The sequence below is a fragment of the Setaria italica genome, chromosome IX (assembly GCF_000263155.2).
Source record: "Setaria italica strain Yugu1 chromosome IX, Setaria_italica_v2.0, whole genome shotgun sequence".
NCBI classification, from domain to species: domain Eukaryota; kingdom Viridiplantae; phylum Streptophyta; class Magnoliopsida; order Poales; family Poaceae; genus Setaria; species Setaria italica.
In genome coordinates, this window is record NC_028458.1 from 14,414,446 (window position 1) to 14,439,069 (window position 24,624).

At 46.8% G+C, this 24,624-nt stretch overlaps 4 protein-coding genes and 2 long non-coding RNA genes across 6 annotated transcripts; 5 read left to right on the forward strand and 1 right to left on the reverse strand.

Moving 5' to 3' along the window:
- The first annotated feature begins 1,058 nt into the window (after positions 1–1,058).
- Positions 1,059–4,469, forward strand: LOC101761082 (F-box/LRR-repeat protein At3g48880). Its single transcript, XM_004982631.4, has 3 exons — positions 1,059–1,393; positions 2,694–3,063; positions 3,564–4,469. The coding sequence occupies exons 2-3, from the start codon at positions 2,708–2,710 to the stop codon at positions 4,171–4,173; spliced, it is 966 nt and encodes a 321-aa protein (XP_004982688.1). The 5' UTR covers positions 1,059–1,393; positions 2,694–2,707; the 3' UTR covers positions 4,174–4,469.
- A 3,362-nt stretch (positions 4,470–7,831) lies between these two features.
- Positions 7,832–10,612, forward strand: LOC101761866 (membrane steroid-binding protein 1). Its single transcript, XM_004982633.3, has 2 exons — positions 7,832–8,315; positions 9,908–10,612. Exons 1-2 carry the CDS (start codon positions 8,008–8,010, stop codon positions 10,260–10,262), a joined length of 663 nt encoding a protein of 220 aa, XP_004982690.1. The 5' UTR covers positions 7,832–8,007; the 3' UTR covers positions 10,263–10,612.
- Positions 10,613–11,246: 634 nt separating this feature from the next.
- Positions 11,247–12,914, forward strand: LOC111258436 (elastin-like). Its single transcript, XM_022829681.1, has 2 exons — positions 11,247–12,331; positions 12,791–12,914. Exons 1-2 carry the CDS (start codon positions 11,676–11,678, stop codon positions 12,912–12,914), a joined length of 780 nt encoding a protein of 259 aa, XP_022685416.1. The 5' UTR covers positions 11,247–11,675.
- Positions 12,915–12,974: 60 nt separating this feature from the next.
- On the forward strand, positions 12,975–15,743 carry LOC101761469 (membrane steroid-binding protein 2). The gene is made up of 3 exons (XM_004982632.4): positions 12,975–13,220; positions 13,308–13,590; positions 15,064–15,743. Exons 1-3 carry the CDS (start codon positions 13,052–13,054, stop codon positions 15,401–15,403), a joined length of 792 nt encoding a protein of 263 aa, XP_004982689.1. The 5' UTR covers positions 12,975–13,051; the 3' UTR covers positions 15,404–15,743.
- Positions 15,744–16,919: 1,176 nt separating this feature from the next.
- Positions 16,920–19,684, forward strand: LOC105915090. The gene is made up of 2 exons (XR_001164947.2): positions 16,920–17,843; positions 18,929–19,684. It is a non-coding gene; the product is annotated as an uncharacterized LOC105915090 (long non-coding RNA).
- A 1,989-nt stretch (positions 19,685–21,673) lies between these two features.
- On the reverse strand, positions 21,674–22,348 carry LOC105913593. The gene is made up of 2 exons (XR_001162997.2): positions 21,987–22,348; positions 21,674–21,911 (listed from the first exon to the last, which is right to left on the reverse strand). It is a non-coding gene; the product is annotated as an uncharacterized LOC105913593 (long non-coding RNA).
- Between the last annotated feature and the right edge of the window lie 2,276 nt (positions 22,349–24,624).

Below are 24,624 nucleotides of genomic sequence, written 5' to 3' on the forward strand. Positions count from 1 at the left end.
GGCCCGAACAGAGAGGCAAACGCATCACGGCAGGAAGAGATGGATCTCCCGGCCGCCGAGCCGAAGCGAGGAGGAAAAAGAAGCGGAGGCAGCAGCGCGATGACGTCGCGGGGAGAGAGACCCGTGAGGTCACCACAGGGGGACGCCTTTTTGACGACTGACACGGCCTCTCTCGCCTGGCGACTGGCGAGCGCGCCAGGCCATCGGTTGTCCGAGGAATAGCCGCGTCGGCGTCGTCGGTCTCTGGCTGTTCTCTGCCGGGCTCCGCTGACAGCTGACAGGCAGGCTGATGGTCCGGTCAGGCAGGCCGCCCGCGCCGGGAGAAAGTTCCCTGCGCGGCCCCTTCCTTTTCAGATCGAAAGGAGGGGCGTCAGGCACCCGCGGTTCCGGCGAGATTCGAATTCGAGTGCTGCCGGCCTGCCATGGTCCTTGTGGGTTGTGGTGGTATGTGGGCGAGGGTTTTGAGCCTCCACGTATGGCTTCTTGATAATTGATTCGTACGTAGTTGCGAGTGCAAATCCAATTGAATGCTCGCTTTTCTTTGCGCGTTTCGATCCGTCGCCATCACCGAGAATGTGTTGGCCCCCTTGAATCGAACAAAGGTGTGACCTCGTGTCATGTGATCGGTGCCAACGAGAACCTATACCTGGAGTTAGGATTGGATGCTCGGAGCAAGGTCCTATGCAACAATAATTTCGTCACAGCATGATTCTTCTTCCTTGCAAGGAAACAACCCATTTTTTTTTAAAAAAAGAAGGAATCGCTGCTTGTGGTGGGTGGGTCACAACTCACAACGTTTTTGTTTGCCATAGGATTTTACCACGAGTCAAAAAGCAGAATGTGTCTCAATATACACCTTTCGATTGGCTGTCGGCTGCGTCAATGCAAGTTCCAATGCGATTTATTGCTACTTCTTAAATTCCCTTAAAAACGCCCATCAAATGTCGGTGTATCCAGTGTGGAAAAACAAAATAGGCGCGGCCAGCGAAGCCAGCCAGCCACGACTCACGCGACCCGAACCCGACCCGTTTTTAACCCCGCCGGCCGGGGAAATGGCCCGTCCCCCTCCAGGCCCTCCTCCCCTCTCCCTCTTCGTCGCCCCGGCCGAGAGGGGGGGCGCAAGCGCGACCCCCAATTCCGCCGCCTCCGGCCGCCATCGCCGCGGCCGGGGACCCCTCGTTGCCTCGGCTCGCCCAATCCGAGCACGGACGCCGCGCGGTCCCTCCCTCCCTGCCCCGTCCTCCCTCCGCCGGACCCTCCACCCGACGCGGCGCGAGCGCGGGGCTCCCCGGTCCGTTGTTGCTCGTGACGGCGCCCGAAGCGCCGCTCCGCTCTCGGGAGTCTAGTGCTGACGGAGATCCGTCGGGGGTCGGGACGAGCTCTTCCCGTGCTGGTAAGTAATTGCTCCGAGTAATTTCTCGTTCGCTCGCGTGGATTCCTTTGCTCTTATTTGGAGCAATCGAACCCAGATCCTTCGTTCTCTGCACTCGGTTCCTTGTGGACTTTGTGCTGCATGGTAAACTACGGATTAGAGTTGGGCGCACGATTGGGTTGGTTGCGAGATCGACATTAATTGTGCGTTCATTTTCTACGTAAGTTTTGGGCGAATTAGAGTTCCTAGTGATTCCCCTATCCCCGATTGCCCCAGGTGAAATTCTCCTTGAATTTGGTATTCCCGGATTTTGTTCCTAGCGATTCCCCTGTCCCAGATTGTCAGTTGCAGTTTAATTATAGTTGTAGTCGAGTTTATGTTCAGCTTATTCCTATTCTAGCTGTCTTCAGTAGGGGCTCCGCATTTTTCTTTTCTTTTCTTTTTTCTTTTTTGGGCACATAACCTTTTGATTTATAGTTGGATTTATATTTAAGCGGCATATATTCAACCGGTCAATTTCTGAACATGGATGACTTTGGCTTATTTATGTTATTGATATTAGGAAGGTTTGTTAACATCTCTTCTTGATCTTCTGGTTTGTTTTTGTAGAATTTCAAATTTTCAAGTGAAACTGTATGTACTTGTTCTGTCTGCTGGTAAATATATTTGTAGGGATGCAAAACCCTCTGGTTTGGTACTCTCAGGACATTTCGGTGTGGAATCAGGGAATAGATGAAACGCTCATATCATATTAGATTCTACTGTCTGTCATTGGTCTGCTGACCATACATACCAATACTGTCCTCAGTGACAAACATCTCCATATTATGTTGGTGAGATTGAAGAATGAATCTGTCCCATTTGTTAGGCTTAAACCTCCTCCTAATATGTTTTCTTGTTAACGTTATTGGGTTAGTGTTACCTTCCTTAAATCCTTAAGACCATCTCATAGCAAATGCATAAATGTTTTCTGAACACGAAGAGGGAAAAAACATCGACCAAGGATGTTGATAATTTTAATCCATGCATTTTGTGTGATTCGGTGGAGGGCACAATGTTGAGAAATTTATTTATTGTTTTTCTACTGCCTACCATGCTATTAGTTGATCCAGAAGTCTCCATATTCCAGTATACTAGTGACTGTGTCGATCTTAGAAGTAGAATTTGTGGCCGTGGAACATATTTTGATTTTGGTCCTGTGAAGTTTACTTACTTCTGTTTGTATATATTGTATCTTTTGTTTATTTATTAAGCTGCTCTTGCAGGGGAAGCAGATTCGCTAGATAATTCTTATCATGATTGTATTTGTGTTCCGTTACAGGATTTTTGTTAATAATGGGAGAGAATAAATGGATGGGCAAAAGATGGGAGGACATGGACACTGATGTCCTTGTGAAGATATTCAAGGAATTAAATTTGGTTGAGTTGTCACCAGTTTCCCAAGTTTGTCGATTGTGGCGTTTGGCCTGTTCAGATCCACTTATTTGGGGCACTCTTGACTTTGGATTGCTAAAATCCAATTTTATTCAGACAAGGGCATCACCATATATTTGGGTTGATGATAGGTCTGACAAGAGACTTGCAAGGATACTACGGGTGGCTATGGCAGTTAGCTGTGGGAATGTCAACTGCATGATATTCCATTACAATTTGTACATGAAAGATGAGCACCTTCATTTCATCTCGGAAAGGTAACAACTAACAAAACCCTTCAAGTTTCATCAATGCTGTAGTCCCACAGTCCTATATGTGTGTCATACCTCACATGTAACTTATTAATCCTGCAAGGATTTTGAACACAATAGTTGAACTACATCTTATGGCTTTCTGCACAGATGAGTGCTTGTAGCTAGTTAACGCAGCGGTGATATGAGCTCTGCAGTTAAATCACACATAAATATGAATGTGTTATCCAAAGTAAATATTCTATTTTTCTAACTATTCTTTCATGCATTTATTGTGTTAGCAACTTTGGATAGCTGCTATGTCCCAGCCATTCAAACTAGAAGGGGTCTAGGGAATGCTGTTAGAGACTTAGAATACTCTTAAAGTTGAGAATTGACTCCTCTTTTTTTTTGGGTACATTAATCTTATGATTATATCTCGAGAAAACTCCTGATGTTTGAGTTTTTGTGGTCTCTCACTTTGCGTTGAAGAGGCTAACACTATAATTTTGCCTGATGTCTAGCAGGTCTCCTCACCTAAAACGATTGGTTATGCCAGCATGGAACCGCATCACCAAAGTGGGAATATGCCAAGCTATCCAAAGGTGGCAAGAGCTGGAATCCTTGACAATGCCTACTATCGGACATCCTCCGTATATTATGGAAGAGATAGGCAGAAGCTGCAAGAATTTCACAGAACTTAAGATCATGGGCTCATTTGATCACAATTTTGCCTCTGCGATCTCACAGTTCCTTCCAAAGCTGAAGGTTTTGAGCCTTCGTTGCTCGAAAGTGAACATGGATGCACTGCAATCTTTACTGCACAAGATGGAATATCTTGAGGTTCTGAATATTTCCCACTGCCTGCTGTTGGTCGTTGCGGCAAACGGGCGGAAGCAAGTGGTTCATGAGCTGGATGGCCAAATTCTCGAGAGAGCTTCACGGCTGCGTGAATTCCATTATTGCCAGAGCAGGTCATGCATCACATGCCAACGGATGGTGGTGGATGAAGGCATCATGCGCTGGTACAGATACGAGGATTGGTTTTGGCGTCGAGATGAGGTCAGGTCCCTTGATCTGCAAGATTATGGGAAGCTCTTTGATGCTGGTTGCGAGAGGATGACGTCCGTGGAGTAGATGGCTAGTCCGGGTATAAAATCCGCCTCAGTGTAGAAACCTGTTGATCTGGCATTCGTAAACCATAACATAGCAAGCACCGAGTTGTAACCGTAGATAAATAATGTTGACAGTAATGTCAGTGAATGTGTAGCTTGTGCTGTAAATCCATGAATAGTTCGTCATGTTTGAATGTGGTTGTGATATTCTCAATGGTGACTGCAACAGTAGAGTTTTACCCTATGCTTATGATGTTGCATGGATGCCAGCTGATTGTACATTCGTTTTATGCATGGAAGGCCTTTTGCTAGTTGGAAGCAACGAGTTCCGTGGTGGTTCTTTTACCTAGAAGTTCGGTCCCTTTTGGGCGCCTTGAATTGTCGTTAGAATTTTATTCTAACGGTCATTTTGACTAGAACTGGGGCTGGTTTTACAATTGAACGGCTTGTTCCATGTTTTTCCCTATCTCCAGCGGGTGTTTGGATACTATATGCTAAATTTTAGCAGTGTCACATTGGATGTTCGGATGCTACTAATGAGGAGTAAATATGAGCTAATTATAAAACTAATTGCAGAATCCCTATACTAGTTCGCGAGACGAATCTATTAAGCCTAATTAATCCATCATTAGCAAATGGTTACTGTAGCACCACATTGTCAAATCATGGACTAATTAGGCTTAATAGATTCGTCTCGCGAATTAGACTCCATCTGTGCAATTAGTTTTGTAATTAGCTTATATTTAATAAGCCTAATTAGCATCCAAACATCCGATCAAACGGGACCCTAGTTATCGTCTGAGGTTATATAACTTTTTTTTAGCTGATTGAAAATTTGAAATTATTGATTGATGATTCCCCTTGTTGTTAGCAACATCATCAATAATAGGCCAAGAAACAAATAGATAGCATCACTCCTTTTCAAAAGCAGCCACTCGTTGTTAGCAACATCATCAATGAATTAGTGAGGTGGCCAAGTCGTTATCGTTATCAGTAAGCTAAGTGCATCCGCACACGGCACACTTAAATAATAGGCATATCTAAAACGTGTTTGACATTTTTCTAAGGAGGTTCGATAAAAGTATTCCCTCCGTCCCAAATTACTATTCATTTTAACTTTTCTAGATATAAATTTTTTACTGCGTATCTTGACATAATATATATAGGTGCATAGTAAAAGTTATATATTTAAAAAGTTAAAACGAATAGTAATTTGGGATGGATGGAGTATTAACTAAAGGGGCAACGTTTAGTCGATATGTGTATATGGCGAAAGCAAAGCATTCAGTTTTCATGACTGAAGTACTTGACATCGGTGTGCTCCCAACCCTTGTGATAATTGAATATGCTGAGCATATGTGACATAACATGATATCTAAAGTACTTTATTTCTCCTTGTCTATCCTTTGGATCTAGTGCTTTTTGTAAGAGGTCAACGGTGGAATGAGCTTAGCGTTCCCACCTGAGATTTAATGATAAAAAAAACTCAAAGTAAAATTGGCAAAAGTTTACGCAACGGTTTTGAATACTTGCTCTAACATCAGAAAAGTTGTGTTGTGACAACTGACAAGGAATGGAGGTATAAAGAGAGATGGGAGAGCAAATGCATTTTTTTTTATCCGATTAGCATGTCATGACTCATGATGTGGTGTGTAATGACGTGCATGCAAATGATTCAATTCAACAAGCGCCAGCCCGAGCTCACAGTATTCATCTTCTTCCACGCGCATCGCCACACTCACAGCGGACACACAAACGATGCGCAGAACATGAAGGGCAACAGGGCGGCACCACGGGTTCACAAGACCGCGCTTGTATTGTTTCGTCCGCGTAACCGCGTTCATCTTCATCTTCATCGCCAGTGAACAACGACGTGCTCCAGCTGTTCCCTCGCGGCCTCGCAACCAAAAAAAAAAAGTGCTCCAGCGTGCTGCGTACGTACCGCCGTGTGTGTATGCGCCACGGTGCTCCTCCCTTTCGGCGAACCAAAGCCAGAAGCCCAGAACTAGCAGCGGCACGCATCGTCGCAACCTCATTGCGCGCATCAGCTGGCAGCAGCGCACGGCGGGCGGCCAGTGCTTGCTGCCAGCTTCCTCGTCCCGTTCAAGAACGCCAGTGCGCGAGGACGGCGTTGCCGTGGGCCGTGCCCATCTGCCTGTCCAGCTTCGCGGCCATGGAAAGGTTCGTGGAGGAGGGCGAGCTCCTCCGCCCACCCATCGACGCCGCGGCGGCGTCTCCCATCGTCAGGTCCGCCGCCCCCTATCAAGTCTGAACTGGCCGAGCGGACGTAACGCGTTTGATCGAATAGCCGACGTCCTCATTTGTTTCACAAAAGAAAAGTTCAATTCTTTGGGCTGGGCTGCCGTTGTGCTACTTGTCTGTCAATGGGCTTTTCCCCCTTGTGTCTGGTCTCAAAAAGGACTTGCTGCTCCTCTTCTAAAAAAAGGAAACAGAAAAGACTTGCTGCCAGGTCAGTTCGAAACAGCGAGAGCCGAAGCTGCCGACGGCGACATGCATGACACACATTGGACCGTATAAATGATTCTAGATGCCCTAAAAAATTTATATAAACGACTCTCTAACGGCCTGTTCGCTTTAACTTATTCAGTCGGCTTATTAGTCACCAAACAGTATTTTCCTCTCACAACAAATCAGTCGTTTCAACTTTTCAGCCGGCTTATAAGCTGAGGTGAACATGCCTAAGTTTTTAGCAAAATCATTTGGTTTTTGCTTGAGGGGGAGGGGGAGGGAGAGCAGTAACCGGAAAGAAAGCCGAAGAGGACACAGGAGAAATTCCGCAGTATCGCCATGGCCATTGGCTATTGCCACGCGCTCCCTTGTCCGAGCATGATGGGTGTTGGCCAACGGCCATTCAAGAACAGCTACAGATGGGCCTGATAGCTCCATTGGAACAGCATCACTATTCATTTTTTTTTACAAAAAATAAAAATAGCATCACTAGTATCCAAAAGCGCCGTCCATGGGCTACTAGTGTATGTCTTAAAGAAGACAACAAGAAGCACTGCGTACTTAAAAACCTTTTAAAAGAAAAAATAGTTAAAGTGTCACTGTGACGTTGTGACCCCAAAGGCTGTGGCTGTCGTCAGCTACACCGTCAACACGAATGTTCTAGAGGCTGGCTGCCGCGCTAACAGTACCATTTTTGTGAAACAAAGCGCAGAAGGGTCTCGCAGCACTTCTTGTTCGATGAACACTCGATATGGCAAATAGGAGTACGTAGGAGACTAGGAGAGTGATGCAGTTACACCCTGTTGGTAATTCTAGAGCCTTCGTTGAATCCTTCAATTCCCACTTGGCATCGATCGTGTGCAGAGTAGAACTCTTTCCAACTTGCAAGTAAATCCTTGCACAAATACAAATCTTCAAAATGTATTTGTGCAAATTATATACCTGCAAAGAAAAGGCAAATCATATGTACGGAGTGCTAGCAAAAATTTCGAGAGGCTCGCCTAAACGAGACGGATCAGGGTCCCCGGATCCGAGGCGATTCGATCACCCAAGATACACCTCGAGATCTCCGCTGCACCCCGACTCATCATGGAGTCATGGGTTTCACTGAACTCGCGGACCCACTCGTCAGGCTACCTACGCCACTTCTGACGTCCCCGGAAAGAGCTCACCCCTTTTACGCCTCATCAGTCTCCCCTTTAAAAGCTGCGGATATTTTGCTCCGCCTCCTCCGATTCCTTCCCCTCCCACACTAGGAGCCCGAAAAGACCAGACTACCCCCCGCTCCCCCGGAAGTCAGAGTGGGGGACTGGGGAGAGGACGATAGGATAGCGCATCGTCGTCGCACCTGTCGCCGGCGAGCCAGACCGGAGCGAAGCAGGCAGCGATGGCGGTCGCGGAGCTGTGGGAGACGCTGAAGCAGGCGATCGTGGCGTACACGGGGCTGTCCCCGGCGGCCTTCTTCACGGCCGTGGCGGTGGCGGCCGCGCTGTACCACGTCGTGTCGGGGCTCTTCGCGCCCCCGCCCCCGCCGCCGCCGCGCCCGCGGGAGGAGCCCGAGGCGGAGCCGCTCCCGCCGCCCGTGCAGATGGGGGAGGTCTCAGAGGAGGAGCTCCGCAAGTACGACGGCTCCGACCCGAAGAAACCGCTCCTCATGGCCATCAAGGGCCAGATCTACGACGTCACGCAGAGCAGGTCTGTTCCCTGCACCAAAACCCTCACTCCCCTCCTGTTTCGATGCATCCGTCGTTTTGTTCTAAGGCTTAGATTTTGCTAGCTGCCCGATTCTACTGTAGCCGAGTCCGTGTATGATTGTCGATCGATTGGGTCGTATACAAGAAACAGCTGATACTACTTGTTACTTATGATTTTTGATGAGGTCGCATAATTGCCGTGTTTTGTTGTGTAGTCAGTACTATTTCCGTGACCTGACTGATTAGGGTTGCCGATTAGCACATAACGATTAAGCCATCAATTCAGTGATAGGAAGCTACTTCTTGCCCAAGTTTTCCAATGCAACTGTAGATTTGTCTTTACCGATGATTGGAGTGATCCGGATGATATATTTCCTTGAGTTTATGTGAGGCAATTGAATGTCTTGTCGTATTTGAGGTCTTTGAACTGGTTGTTTCCATCTTCCTGGCTGACAAGAGTAATCCAGGTAATAAATTCTGCTGGAATTTCTCGTTAAATGTTTTGTCTCTATTGGGGTTTCAGTTGCGTGGGTGCATCGATTGGTTGAAACAAGATATGGAAACTACCTATCAATTGCACTTTTGTTTGTTAGTAATGATTTACCGAGTTGATGATTTGTAACGCTTGTAACCGTCTGGTATTTCAGCTCATCAAGTTCAAAACATTGCTATTTACAGAATTTATGGGTAATGTTTGATTGATTGCTAGTTGTGTAATATGAAATACCACAATGCTAGCTAGGGGATGATAAGTTCTTGTAGTGGGTGGAATCGCGGGCTCACAGCGGACATTTGGGGTCTTGGCATCAATTCCATAATGCTTGTTGGGGTTGTTTTTCCTGCCTTTTTCTTCGTACAAACTTTGGATATTTATAAAGCTTGATATATCGCAATCATTTGTATACTTGATTATAATCTTTTTAGTACCTGTTGACTGTGTGCCAGCTGGGGCTTTAGAGTTGCGAGTATATTTGGTAACGATCGCCTGATTGAATATAGAGATCCCATGTTTATAATAAGTGTGAGAATACCAAATGTTTAGCAGGCTAGCAGCTGTGCCTGAATGCTGGATGTGCAGAAGCCACTTTCACTACGTGCTTTTCAGTCGGCAATTGAAGAATTAGTGAAAGTTGTTTCCCCCGTTTCCTGTTCCTGTATTTTGTAATATTCCGGTGGTTAGGTACAGCAATGGAATAAGATTTGTGATTGCTCTTTATCTATCCCTTGGTATGCGAGATGTGGTTGCTGGTTTACCCCTTTTTTGTGGGCAGATGATAATATTTTTAAGTTCTTGGATCTGCTATATCATATGCACGTCTATCCTCAAAAGTGCACGCACTATCCATCACAATCATTTCTGTATTGCACCGCTGTCCATGCAAAACACATGCAGCCTTTTTGGTGAGGGGTCATGTTACATGATGCATGCATACTGTATTCAAGATAGCTGTGCTAATTTTGATATGTTTGAATTAATTTGTGCCCAGAAATGCGATGTGAAGTTCTCTTACATATTGATTCTTATTTATTTCCACATTTTACTTACATATTGCATTATATAATTATTTTGTTTGTTTTACTGTCACTACGCAGGATGTTCTATGGACCTGGTGGACCTTATGCTCTATTCGCCGGTAAAGACGCCAGCAGAGCCCTAGCCAAGATGTCCTTCGAGCCACAGGATTTGACCGGCGACATCTCTGGCCTTGGTCCCTTTGAGCTGGACGCCCTGCAGGACTGGGAATACAAGTTCATGAGCAAGTATGTGAAGGTCGGTACTGTCAAGAAGACCGTCCCTGGTGAAGAGGGCAACACCGCAAGCTCAGCTGCTGAAACCAGTGAGACCGCTGCTGAGGCACCAGCAACCGAAGAGAAGCCGAGGGAGGTAGCTGCGGAGGAGGTGAAGGAGAAGGAAGCTGCTCCTGTCGAAGGAGCCAAGGAAAGCTAGAGCGTTTCAGAGCTCCCTGCATATGCTGCAATAAATGGACATGTTGGATGTCAGGGCCCTGCCGTCCTCTTGTCAGTGACATAGGCTGTGTAATCTGGATATGTGATCTGTACCAGCTCCATGGCCCTGGAGGTGCTGGTGATTTATATTATAGTCGGTCATTGGGAATTTGGAGTACAAAGACATCCGGCTGTGCACCCCCTACCTCTGTTAATGTAGTAATGTACTCAATCGTGTCGTGGATAATAGGCGCTCTTGTAAGATAGTTTCATGCGCTGCATTTTCTTTCCCCCATACAAAGCAGAGAAGCAGCATCCATGATATGGGTTGGAATGCAAAAACTTGTGATATGGGTTCCTTGCGAGATTCCACCACATGGGAATCTTGTGGAAATCATGCGTCGTGAAAATTCTTCTCAAGAAGACTGACGCTGGGTCAAAACCACGCATGGGAAAGTTCATGTTTGGCATTGTCAATTCAACATACGACAAAGGAGCGGTCTCTGTTTGAATTGATGTAGATATTATTGATTCCAATGGCACCCCTTCCCCGAAGTTACGCTAGTCCTGTGCCGTGTCGCCAAAGTCCGTGGCCAGTACTGCAGATATACTCTTATGTTCTCCTTTTTATGTCAATATTTTCTGTGAACATATCAATCGTAAATATTTTTTTGAGATGATCAGTAAAATGTTTTTCGAACAAATGTAGATGCGGCACGTACTTGGGAACGAATCCGACGTCAAAGAAAAAGGAAGCAGAGGGGTTAGGTTCCTTTCTTGGGCTTCTACGCGCTATTCTACTTGTGGGCCTTTACACCCGTTAGGTTTCGGCCCATCACAGGCCAGTGCCCGATCGACAGAGAGTTCGCAGCAGCGCGTGTAGCCGTTTAGCCCCACCTCGCCCAGCCGGACCGAACGAAGGCGTCAGCTCGCTATACAAACCGACCCAGGGCTCCGTTCCAAAGCATACCTTTCTCGGCCTTTTGGCTAAGATCAAGTGTAGTATCTGTTCTTATCAGTTTAATATCTGATATGTGGGCCATGCGCCCACTTCGATATTAAATTTATTTTTTGTGGGGGAGGGACCACCACAGTGGCTTGCCACTGGGTCCCTCGAGCGTCGCCTAGGCGTTGCACTGCTGCTCAGGCCTGGCGCACCCCAACCAATTCTAAGGGCCTGTTTGGTAGGGCTTATTGGGCGGCTTCTGGAGAAGCCGTACCAAACGCCCTTCCAAAAAACGGCTTCTCTCGCGAAGCACCCGTGAAGCCGTTTTCCAATTTGTACTGGGGAGGAGAAGCCCAAAAAACCAGCTCCCCGCGGCTTCCCCTCCATCCGCGCCCCCCATGTTACCAAATTACCCTTCGACTCTTCTTCTGGTAGCGCCTCCTCCGGTCTGGTCTGGCGGCGGCCGGCATGGACCCTCCTCCGGCGGCGGGAAACTTGGATCCGGCGGTCGAAAGGGGTAGATCCGGTGGTGGGCTCCAAGATGCGCCAAGCGGAGGGTCCAACGGCGCGCCGTATGTGTCCGGCGGAGGGGCTGGCGGCGCCCCGTTCTTGTGGCCGGGAGGCCCGCCGACGGGTCCCCTGGGTGCCCTCCTGGCCGCCGCAGGAGTGCCTCCCGGCATGGTGGCGGGCGCATGGCCTGGAGGCGCAGCAACCGCGGCGGGCCAGCCACCGGCGCAGCAACCGGCCATCCCAGCCGCGGCGGGCCTGGCCGCCGGCGCGTGGCCCGGCATCCCCGGCGCATGGCCCGGCGTCCCCAGCGCGGGGCCATCAGCTTCCCAGGCCTCCGGCATCCCCAACGCCGCCATGCCCGGAGGATGGCCGGAGTGGTGGGCCGGAGCAGCGGCGGCGGCTCTAGGGCCGGATTGGCTCCGTGCCGATCCTCAACAGGAGACAGCTTCACAGGAGGTTGGAGGCAATGACGAGCGGCTGCCGGTTCGGGTCACCTCTGGTCCAGTTCGGAGCTCCTCAACTCGTCGGCGAGGTACCCGCGCACCTAGGCCACCACCGGCGGCTAGGACAGCTACTGCTCCTGCATCTGTGGACGTCGACCTCACCGATCCAAGGTAAGAACATATGATCCAATTAAAGTGATTTCCTTGTTTGAGCCATTGTGATTGCTGTTGTGATTGTTGAAGCCATTGTGATTGCTGTTGTGTTTGAGCTCAAGCCATTGTCTTGCTGTTGTCCTTAGAAAGAAGAACATGCGTGACGCATTTGCTATCTGGGACATTTTGTTGTGAACTGTGGTGTGTATTTGGATTTTTAAAGTTTTGCTTGCTATCTGGGGTGCCAGGCATGCATCAGCTGAATTTTTTTGAGAGAAATACAGGAGTAGCAATTAAAATATTTATGAAACGTGATGAACCGTGATGAACCGTGAGAATTTTTTTGAACCTGGATGCGACATTCGCTAGTAATCTATTTATGAACCGTGATTATCTATTTTCATCTATTAAAAAAAATCCATATAGTTAAGGGCATCTATGACATTTGATTTATCAAAGCCATTCCTAAAAATACAGGAGAAGCCGTTTTGCCAAACACTTTTCAGAATGGCTTCAGCTTCACCAGAGAAGCTGTTTCACCAGAGCAGCCACAGCCGCAGCCGTTTCAGCCACAGCCACAGCCCTACCAAACAGGCCCTAAATCAAATTTTGGTTTCTGATCACTCGCAAAGAGTGTGAACGGCAATTGTGTGAAAGGTGCTGCTTCAGTTGAATTAAAGAGGGAAGCAGACAAGATCTTTCCTGCTGGCAGCGGGTGTTCAATAGTCACTGTTCTGAATGGCGTCTTGCTCCGTCGTGACCGCACCGGCGCTCTCCGCCTCGGCTCCGTCCAGCCGGCGGCGTGCGACTGCGGCCGTATCTCTCCCTGGTGTTCGCCGCAGCCGGCTCCCGTCACGGGGCGTGCGGTGTAGCGCCGGGCAGGGCGGCGTCAAGGTCCCGGCGAAGCGTAAGCTCCTGCACTGAAGCCTCAATCTCTCGCGTGGAATTCGCCTCCGAAATCTGACGGTTTTGACGGGGTGGGTGGGTGCCGCAGTGGCGGAGCTGTGGGAGGCCGCGAAGGGCGCGCCGCCTCTCGCCGTGCTCGCCGGCGTGGCTGCGGCGGTGGCGATCTACAAGGTTGGGTCCGGTCTCCTTGCGCCGCGCCCTCCCCAACCCCAGCGGCTGGAGACCAAGACGGCCCCGCCGCCTCCAGTGCCGGAGCCGGTGCAGGTGGGTGAGATAACTGAAGAGGAGCTGAAGCAGTACGACGGGTCCGACCCCGAGAAGCCACTGCTGATGGCCATCAAGGGGCAGATCTATGACGTCTCCCAGAGCAGGTTGCTTCCTTGATTCCATCAAACCTGAGCCTCTAATTCTTCATTCATCCCGTTGCAACGTTGCTCTGCTTTTCAATGGTCGTTTATGGTTGTTGCTTCTAAGTTTATTCAGAGTTTTGTTCTGATCGACTGTTCAATGATAGTTATTCAATGGTTCATACCCTTAATTTGTAGAACTTGCTGCTGTAGACAACAACGCCACATGAAAAATAAGAAGCAGTGCTCTTAATTTGAAGAGTTCTTTTGCCCTACTTTGTGAAATGAAGCAGGCAATGTTCTGAATTTGGGATGTCAAAAAACTGTACGTTGTGACCAAGTGGATTGAGAGTATGTTTGAAATGTCTTTGTTTTGGTGAGTGGATTTTCAGTATGCTTTCTGTCCAGTCAAAACTGATGTCGTGCTGTCATGCAATTCTGCAAATACAATGCAAATTGTATTGTGATGGAGGTTCTGATGCTTGGCATGTAGGTTCAGTCATTGAGTGTAAATCTACATGGTATGTCTTGGATTGATCTGGGTTCAGTCATTGAGCTAATCCACATAGTGTTTGATGGTCTTTTTTTGATCGCACTCATAGTAATAGTACTAACACTCTTTGAATGATTAATTTGGTACTGAATTGTACAATGCTATGCCATGTATGGGTACCGTACTTTCTTCTCTGATATCAGCAGCAATCATGTTTTTTCATTTTATTTTCTTGCCATGCTATCCTTTGGTTTTATTGGTAAGAACATCAGAACATGTCCTTATCTTGTGTTCTATAAAATCTGAAGCTCACTGGTTTCTCCTCATAGATAGTTGAACCAGGGACACTTTTATTTGGAAACGTGAACTCGTGTGAAAGATGTGTGCCGCAATTAGGACGTGTTTAGGACTGTCCCAACAACACCAGCATATTCTGCTTAATTTCTACTGGACATGTGTTTACCAATCCTAAATCTGATCTTTTTTTCCTGAAGGAACTTAGTTGGTTCACCTTTCTTTTGATGTGATAAATATCTAAGTCTCATATCTCATTGTCGTCTAACACTCTAACCTAATAATTTATATTTTGATCGAATCATTACTTTCATGTGGTACTACTGTAAGCTCTTGGAGAGCAACAATTCCTCTGAAACATTATAAGCTGCACTGGATTTTTTTTCCCATTTAGCTTGCTGGAGGATGAGGCATGAATAAGCCTTTTTTTTTTTCCGATGAGAATAATTAGATAACATACCCCTTGCAGACTTGCAGTTCAAATAACACGCAAATACCATGGATTTTGTTGTGAACCATTACAAAATTTAAATATATTCCTGCACTCCAATGCAAGGACATTTGCGTTAATGTTGTGTCTATTCAAAGTCTTCATATTCACCTACTGTCTTTATCTTTAAGATTACACTGTATTTACCATGCATAATGCATTGTGTTTGACACTGATGATGAGTTATGACAATATCTTTTGCTGTCTGTGAACTCTGCAGAATGTTCTATGGACCTGGTGGGGCATATGCGTTGTTTGCTGGTAAAGACGCCAGCAGGGCCTTGGCCAAGATGTCCTTCGAACAGCAGGATCTAAATGGTGACATATCTGACCTTACACCAATGGAGTTCAGTTCCTTGAATGACTGGGAGTACAAGTTCACCAGCAAATATGTGAAGGTAGGAACCGTAAGAAGGGCAGCGCCTGCAGAAGAGGGTTATGCTGGCATTTCGCCTGAAATACGGGAGGAAGTTATGCCTATGCCTGTGCTTGAGGCTGAGGCTGAGGCTGAGGCTGAGCCTGACCTGGAGCCCGAGCCGATTGACGACGAAGCACCATGAAAGGAAACACAGACATCTGAGCAACGCGGGGAAGAACCAAATGGAAGCCGGGGCACTACTGATAGTGTCCCAAAGGGAGTTAGAATTTAGGAATAACCGAACGCGGTGCTTCATGGATGTTCGGAAGAAATAGTAGATGTGTACTCTTCAGTAGGATGGAATGGTTGGATAAGAATATATGAAGAGGTGTTCTAGCTCAGTGATGTTCATGTTCAGAAACGAAAAAAGAAAAAAGATGCACACGTGATGGAACAACTTATCTCTTTTCTTTTCTTTTTTCCTTGGCTCACATAGCTCCAAAAAGACATTATCTCCATTTGAATCGGGTTTTAATCTGTCAGCTGCCAACTGTCTAATTAAACAATGGTATGCAGTTGGACCATACACAGCAACTGATCATCATTCGCTGATCCCATACGCATCATCATCTGATCTTACTCTTCAAACTAACGAGTTTGATATGAATCAGATGTTAGGTTTTCGACACATGGTAGTGGCGTGCTGCAACTGCTTCACAATTAGTACCAGCAGTTTCTGACACGCATCACTTGATTCCATCTCATATTGTCTTAAAGATGGACTGAAGAGACTTCACTATGACACTCCAGAATTGTGTGCTCTCCATATTTTTGCCTGTTTGGAATATCACCAAGTTTGGAGGAAAATTACCAATTCCTCTGAAATTCAGAATTTTCACCTTGAGCAGTTGAGCTAGATCCTAGAGGCTCATCAGATGCGCAACGGAATTTTTCGCCTGCCAGATGCCGAGATGAAGCAAGCCGGCGGCAGTTCGTTGCAGCAAGGTCTGATCACGTGAATCCGACTAAGACTTTCGTCAATCCTTTTGAGTCCACTATCCACACATGGTAGAAGGACTAAACATAGTCTAATTACAAAATTAATTGTACAGATGGAGTCTAATTCGTAAGACAAATCTATTAAGGCTAATTAATCTATCATTAGCAAATGGTTACTGTAGCACCATATTATCAAATTATGGACTAATTAACACCATATTATCAAATTATGGACTAATTAGCACCATATTATCAAATTATGGACTAATTAGACTTAATAGATTCGTCTCACGAATTAGACTCCATCTGTGCAATTAATTTAGTCATTAAATTATGTTTAATATTTCTAATTAGTATTAAACATGTGATGTGACATGTGATAAAGTAACTAGGCTCCTCCTCTTTCCGAGTGCAATGTATAGTCCTCGGTAATCGAAGAGGAAATACTTGTGAGCTTGTGGGCCTTGTGGCAATGAAAAGAACCGAAAAGAAGAAGCGGCATCGATGTTGTCTTGGGCTCGGACGGGCTACTTCCTTCGTGGGCCTTACAAGGAGAGGGGGAAACGCTCTCGCTGGGCCTCGGCGTATTACATGCACTCGACCGGCATGGGCATGGAACATGCAGCGTGCCAGCGCGAGTAGCCGTTTAGTCCCACCTCGCCCAGCCAGACCGAACGAAGGCGTCAGCTCGCTATACAATCCGACCCAGGGCTCCGTTCCAAAGCATACCTTTCTCGGCCTTTTGGCTAAGATCAAGTGTAGTATCTGTTCTTATCAGTTTAATATCTGATATGTGGACCATGCGTCCACTTCGATATTAAATTTATTTTTTGTGGGGGAGGGACCACCACAGTGGCTTGCCACTGGGTCCCTCGGGCGTCGCTCAGGCGTTGCACTGCTGCCCGGGCCTGGCGCACCCCAACCAAATCTAAATCAAAGTTATTTTTCAGCTTAACCTTGAGCGGGCTGCTCTACGCGAACTTGATTTCTTTCAGGTGGAGGGCATCTGCGGCGGCACAGCTTGTGCCCAAGTGATACCGGCCGGATTAGCTTGGTATCTCCGCTTGCCGGCGCGGAGCCGTCGGGTCTCCACGCGCCGTGCCCTGCCCTGCCCGGCCCCCGTCGGCTGGAGCCTGGAGGCCTTGGCGGCCCTGGCGCCTTGACTTCCGGAGCCTGCGGCGGTGGTTGAGATGTCGGAGGAGCTGCAGCGACCGACCCTGACAAAGCCACTTCCCAGTTCCCATGGCCTTGACTTCTGGAGCCGCCGGCGGTGGGTGAGATGTCGGAGCTGCAGCGACCGACCCCGACAAAGCCACTTCCCAGTTCCCATGGCCGTCAGGAGCAGATCTCTCTCTCAGAGCAGGTGCTCCATCTCGATCTAGCGCTGATCTCTGGTTTGTTTTGTAATACTCGATTACGGTTGTAGCCTCTAATGTCTAAAATGCATTCAGAGTTTAGTTCTGATCAGGTGACCAGTGGTAACCATGAAAAATCAGAAAATGCACTGGAAATTCTTAATTTGGGATGTCAAAACTGTAGGTTGCCAACTGAGGGGACAGACAGATGTTGAAAAGTCTTCGTTGGTGACCATATTTTGGGAACTGCTGCAAATGCTTCTTTTTGTTGGTTAATCAAACAAAAAGGTGAACCTCTCACCTCGGATGTACCAGACCAACTAGTCAATGGGATGCTAAACAAAACATTTGGGAATGAAGGAAAACATGTGGACTGCAGTCTGCAATTCTGCAAACATACTGCAAGTCTGCAATGGTGCTCAACATGCAAGCTCAATTATTGAATGCCAATCCACATAGCATGCTTACAGTTGATTTTGAGTTTGAGTAACTGAACCTGATGAACATAGATTGCTTAAAAAGTGTGCTACCACTGCCAGTAGTTAGTTTCGTTTGATTTGGGATTTGTATGCCAAAGTACTGCAGGAGGATGGCTTGGCAGTAGTTCCTTTTGTGGTATCAGGAAGAATATAATCATGTTTTTCATTTGATGTTCTATAAATCTGAAGATTGCAAATTTGTCCTCCTAGATAGCATGATTGTGGACAATTCTACTTGATAGACAAAATTGTTTGAAATATGTGCAGTGATTTAGGGTTGTCTGAAACAAAGTACATTTTCTACTGGGCATATGCAGAACATGTCAAATACTCTGGGCAAAAAACTTACTGGTATACATTTTATGCTGTACTCGTAGCTATCTCAGTCTAATTGACACCGTCAAATTGTTCCTTTTTGGATGGGTGTGCCTTACAAACAGTAACTGGTAATAGTAGGTATTTGATCGGAAAATCCACAATTTCCTTGGCAAGTAGGTGGGTACTTGTTGCTAGGTACGTCTTGTTCAGTACATTAGATAGGTGCAATCAAGCTTTTCTGAGGATTAGAGTGCAGTCCCAATGCTTCACCAAACATGTTCAGTAAAGGTTCTGAGGATTGGATAGATCCCTGGTGGAATCGTTTGGTCATTTAGGATTTTAGTAAAATGTATGGCTGCACTCCATGGATATTTGTATTAATTTAAGCCAATTCAAGGTTTTTATATAACCACCTTGTCTCTTCAAATACTATCTCTGTACTTTATTGTACATAACAGTGTAACAGAATGTGTCCGATCAAATTACATAAATTTTCCTTGGCAGTAAAATATATAACACAACACATCATCTTTTGATCAGGTTGCACGAATTTTCACTCAATTTCCCCTTTTCCAGGATGTTCCATGGATCAGGTGGAGCATATGTTATATGCGATGTTTGCTAGTAAAAATGCCTGCAGAGCATTGTCAAAGATGTCCTTTGAGCTGCAGGATCTGAATGGTGGCTTTACGCAAATCAAGCTCGGCTCCTTGAACGACTTGGAGTGAAGATGGGAACCATGAAAAGAACAGCCCCTGCAGAAGAAGGTTGCGCTAGCTAGCTTGATCCTAAGCCCGAGCTGAATGAAGATGACGCACAATGAAAACAAACAAACATCTAAGTTCTGAGTTCTGAGCTGAATGCATGGACATCACCATGAAGTTGCTGATGAATGTTCCTGAGGGAGTTAAAAAATATTTGAATACCTCCTTGCGCACGTCAGGTCTAATGCTTGCAGAAATGATGCTTTAATTTTACATGTCTGCTGAGGTGTGAGTTGTGAGCTGCTATAAAATTGAATGGTTGGATATGATGGATCCATGATCTAGTTCCATGGTCTTCATGTTGAAAAACGAGATGCATTGTTCCATCATGTATGCAGATCTCCCCTGTAGCAACTTCCAATGTTTGAGCAGCTTGCCCAATTTCCAGTGTTTATTTAGTATATATGGCCAATATTTCCAGTATTTCATTCATACATAAGTTCTTAGCCACAATGTAACTGAGGAGCAGATGAAGATCGACGAGCGATTTGCTCTTGTATACGGAAAGAACAACATTGATTACCAGACTACCTCTTTCTATTTACTGGTTGAGAGTCTTTGTGACTTCACTTAGTTCCAAGTTTGTCCAATTATCCTGCTAAAATATTATCTCTTTGCTTGTGTCATTTTCTGATCTATTATCTCCTACTCATAGACGAGAAGCGGTAGGAAAGGTGTCTTTTGCATCTTGTTTGTTCAAACCTATCAGATCCACCTACGAAAGAATGGTATGCATTTGGAGTATACACGAACAACACTGTATCGAGGTTTTAAACGTAAGATGTCGTTAGGTTTTTGGAATCGATGTGAAATATCATATGAATTGGATTGTGCCCTTATCCATCAATCATCATTTTTACTATACCCATCATACATATCAACGATCTGATCTTATCATTGCTCTGGAAGTGGGCAAGAACACATTTGCATTCCTAGACTTCGATGGCCGGCGCATCGCTATCGCCGTTGTGCTCTTCCAAGGATCCATCAGCCTCCTCCATCACCACGTCCTCCATCACCACATCCTCCAGGATAGCAGAGCCACCGCAGGCCTGCTGATGCTCTTGCTGGGTGTGTTCAGCGACCACAACCTGAGACATAACAAAGAGGCGAGGCAGGCCGTCGCCCACAGTCAGTGGCGTCCATTGCTGCAGCAAATTGCATCCGCTGCAGAGCAGCTTCCACCTCCGCGACCGAGACGTTCCCCTCCCGTTCGCAGGTCGGATGCCGAGCCCCAGTGATGCGGTTGAAAACCGTACTCACAGGGATAGTTGGAGCTGCTGCAGTCTTCCTTGGGCCGGACGAGGCTTCATTCCTGAAGGCCAGAGGTGTATCCAGGATACCTAGCCGTGTTGCCAGCGCACATGCTTTGTTGATGTAGTCTGCAAGCAAGGCGCAGGTCGAGGTCACCGTCTTGCACGTGCCCGCTGCGCCCACTGAATCGAGGAGGCGACCCGCGGCCTCCTTGAGTGCAGCAGCCTGCATCTTGAAGATGTTCTGCAGCACGTCGTCTTCCACATGCTCCCGGTGCAGCTGCGCGGGCAGCGGGGGTGGAATGGGAGCCGGTGCAGCCACCGGAACAGCCACGCCGTGCTGCCGCCCATCACGGCGTGACCCACGTTCCCAGTCACGGCGTCGCGGGGAGCGCTCCCGCTCCCGGTGCACGCCGCCGGCCGACGCGAGCCACGCCCATACATCTATGGTCTTCGTCTCCGCCGGGTACAAGAGATTAGTATCAATGGTCTCCAGTGCGCAGCTCCCGCCGATGACGCGCTCGACGATATCCGCGCGTTTTACATAATTTGATCTTGCAAGAATTAATTCTTCGGAAGCTCAGCCCAACAACACAAGTTAAGAAGAGTTATTAAAGGCCCAAGGCAACAAAAACACAGAAAGAGCCCACTCTCTGCCCAGTGCTCACGTTGCTCCGCACGAAGCCAACAATAAAGCTTTGCCAACTGGCCTGACACTCTCTCCTCACGTTCTTCCCCCTCAGCTCAACCAACGCTGCTGTTGTTTAGTACCACACCGCCTGTTCACAGAGCACAGCACCAACTTAAATCGCCAGTCCTCCGCGCCTCACTCGCCGAGCAGCTAGCGCCTGCTTGTAACCCGAGCGGGGGCATTAAGGTGGTGCGGATGCCAATTGTGGCGCTTGGGCCTGGGTCTGCTGCCGCAATCTGCGGCCCGCCCGTTCCAAGTTGCGTAGTGGGCCGTTGGGTGCTTCGGCGAAGGCCTTGGCGTCCCGGCACCTAGAGCGGCGGGCAATGCGTGAGGCTGGCTTCACAGAGCAGCGAATACCGCCCGCTTCCAACGGTGGAAGGATAACGGGCCGCTGCGCTTCAGTCCCGCTTAGGCCCATGCGCCCTCTCTGGCAGACCACCATCTTTTTGCAATTTTTTTCCTTCGTTGGCCCTTGGCTCCGTGAATCTCGAAGAACAATTGGTTTGCCAAAAAAGAAACACACTCTGATTCACATGACGTGTCCTTGACTAGTGCTAAAAGACACGCATTGCACTGCTTTGCCGGTACAGAAGAGCACAGAGTGCACCGTATCACTCTGAATTTCTGATCGATCATTTTAGTCATGCATGGTTATTAGGTCCAAAGAGTTTGTCTCAAAGGTCACAGCGCACATGCAGACGTCCATCAGCTCCACGGCTCTCTCCCGGCTTGCCGGCGACGAAGCACCACCACACACCCGTCACCCGTTGGTTGGGAAGTACCGGGGCACAAGCTCCAGCCGGAACCGGCAACGGTGGAACTCCAATTCTCCAATGCTCTTCGTTAGAATCCTAAACAACAAGGAGCGTACCTTGTCAACTACTGTTCTATATACTGATCGGCGGACGAGAGGAGGAGGAGATCACCTGAATTATCGGTTATGCAGGGGATTTGAGCCTTGTGGCACTGGTCTCGCCGATGCTTCGTACATCCGCCCGGGAGGAGAACCACTTCCAATACGTTCTTGCGTTCTTGGCACCTTGTAGAGCTGCTGCTCCACTGAATATGCCGGTCGCTCGTCTTCTTCCGCGACGATTCGCCCTCCCTGACTGAAACCGGCAAACTCTGCAGCAAGTAGGCATGCCAAGAAAAGCAGCACGCGCCATGCTGGAATCTCCATTGACCTGGAGATCATTTTGCAGAGGAGGAGGAGGAAAGATGGAGTGGATGGGAGGAGTTGTGGAGGAGTTCAAGCCAACCATGCAAGTAAAGTTGATTCTGAATTTTGCTGATCTGAAAGGGCTGCAGGTTTCGTTCCGGTCTTCCAGAACTAAGTAGCGGGGCATCACATGTTCGCTGGTGCGTCCATGCTCCAAGTTTGGATCCGTCCAATAATTGGATGCATGTTGGACTTGTCTAATGCTTGACAGATGCGTCCTCATCTCATATGGAGTGACATCATGGCTTGTATGATTGATTGCTCCGAGGCCAAAAGAGTGGTTGGTTTGGACGGCAGCCGGATTTCAAACGTTTGGAATCTGAAAGTTGACTGAACATCCAGTGAATGGAGATCATACTTTGCATGTTTGGCCCCATCTTGGTTCCAGAAGTTGCAAATTTTTCAGGACTGAACATCATGGCTGAACATTTTTTAAGGATGCATAGTTATCCAGAAGTTCCAAAATTTTCATCAGTCAGCAGTTTAACATCTTCACTCCTTGAGAAAAATGCAGCAAGTTACTGTTCAGGAATTAGTTCTAGTCAGTTAGCATCTTAATGTGCTCTTGTTCTGACTCCTCACTCATAGTTCCCAATTTGTTCATAACAGAGAAAAATACCTTTTCTTCATTTTGCCATTTTCCGATGAATGATCTATCAGCTGCTCACTCGAAGACGAGAAGCGTCAGAAAAAAGAATATATTATCATGTGTTGCTCCTTGTTTCCTTAGTCTATCAGCTGCCACCTGCCTGACTAAACAAAGGTATGCATTTGGATCATACATGAACAGTGCTGCTTTGAAGTTTTAAACTGTTACCTGTAACGAGACCTTTGGGATCAACAATGTCGAAGCTTTTTCTGAACCATTGGAGTGTACTGCCTGACTCATCAATCACTCATTGCACATTCCTATCATACACATTCGCAGGTCTGATCTTATTTTACTCCTACTCTGCAAATGGACAAGAACACACCTGTACGCTACAGTCTTAGACTAGAATGGAACCGTAGTCACACCGTATGTCCGTATCACAGAGAAGTACATTGAAAATACTGCACCAAACTGAGCATGTAGAGAAAGTTACAGTGATTATTCAAAAAAAGGAGAAATTTACAGTGTCAAAACCACAACAGCAGAGAATTAGTTCCCTTCCCAGATTCTTTATGTAAAGGAGGAATTCCCTTGGAATTTTGCAGAAACTGTACTTATTTTGGCAAAATCCCCGTCACCTCCAATGCTCCGAAAAAGGCATAGAGGAACCAAATGCAATGCACTTCTTTTCACTTCCACAAAGCTATGTTTTACACCACTTCATGAAAAAACAACAGCTTCTAAGATCACTCTGATATCCCTCTCTCTCGTCGCAAGTGCAGACTGGTTTCTGAGCCTGGAGTCCGGAGCTGGTCAGTTGTGCAGGAATTTTTTTTAATTTTAACCCTTTTAAAACTAAATTTTTATAAATAACTCCTCCCAATTTTTATTTCCAAGAAGTAGCCATTTTGGTCACACCAATCTCTATGGCGCGACTAATATTTGAGTCGCGCCACATGCAATAGCGTGACTAACATAACATGATGGCATGAACAAATATCAACAGTCACATGGCGATGATGTGATGATGACGTGGCGGAGCGAGTCACGCCACGCCACGTGGCGTGACTCAGTCGCGCCAGAGAGTACGGCGAGTATGGCGTGACCAGCTCCCCCCGTTGGTTGCTGGCTGCACTTAAAGTGCACAAAAATGCAGCCTACTTAGCCATATTTCAACTTACGTTCTAATTAGCTAATGATCTCTTTAAATTTATCAAACTTGATAAGAATAATATATAGAGTATATATGTTCCATTTTAAGTGTTTACACTCCAAAATATGGTTTGGAAATCGAGGAATCCAATTTCTAAATAGGCTAAGTGTTATTGGTTGTATGCAGAGAGAAAGCTAAACAGAACGTTAGCTTATGCACGTAATAGTAAAAAAAACAGAGAGAAAAAGCTAAACGGAACGTAGAGAGGAGAAAGAGTAATCTGTATGCAGACAACGTTTATACGAATAATGATTGTATATGTAAATGTGAGTTTCAACGAGAACTTAAAGTTTTAAGTAATAATGTTTAAAGGACTCAACAAACAGCTAGGAGGGACAACATGAAATTATTCTTCATCGTGTAGGCCTTTCTTCTTTAATCTGGAGTGAGATGACTGCATATATCCATGCCAAAAACTTTGGACATGAATGAATCACATCTGTGTGTACGTTTGCCTGAATGAACTATACCTACAGAATTAAGAGAGCATTAGCATGAGTCAATCCAGCTTATAAAATAACATGAGTCGGTCAGTGATCA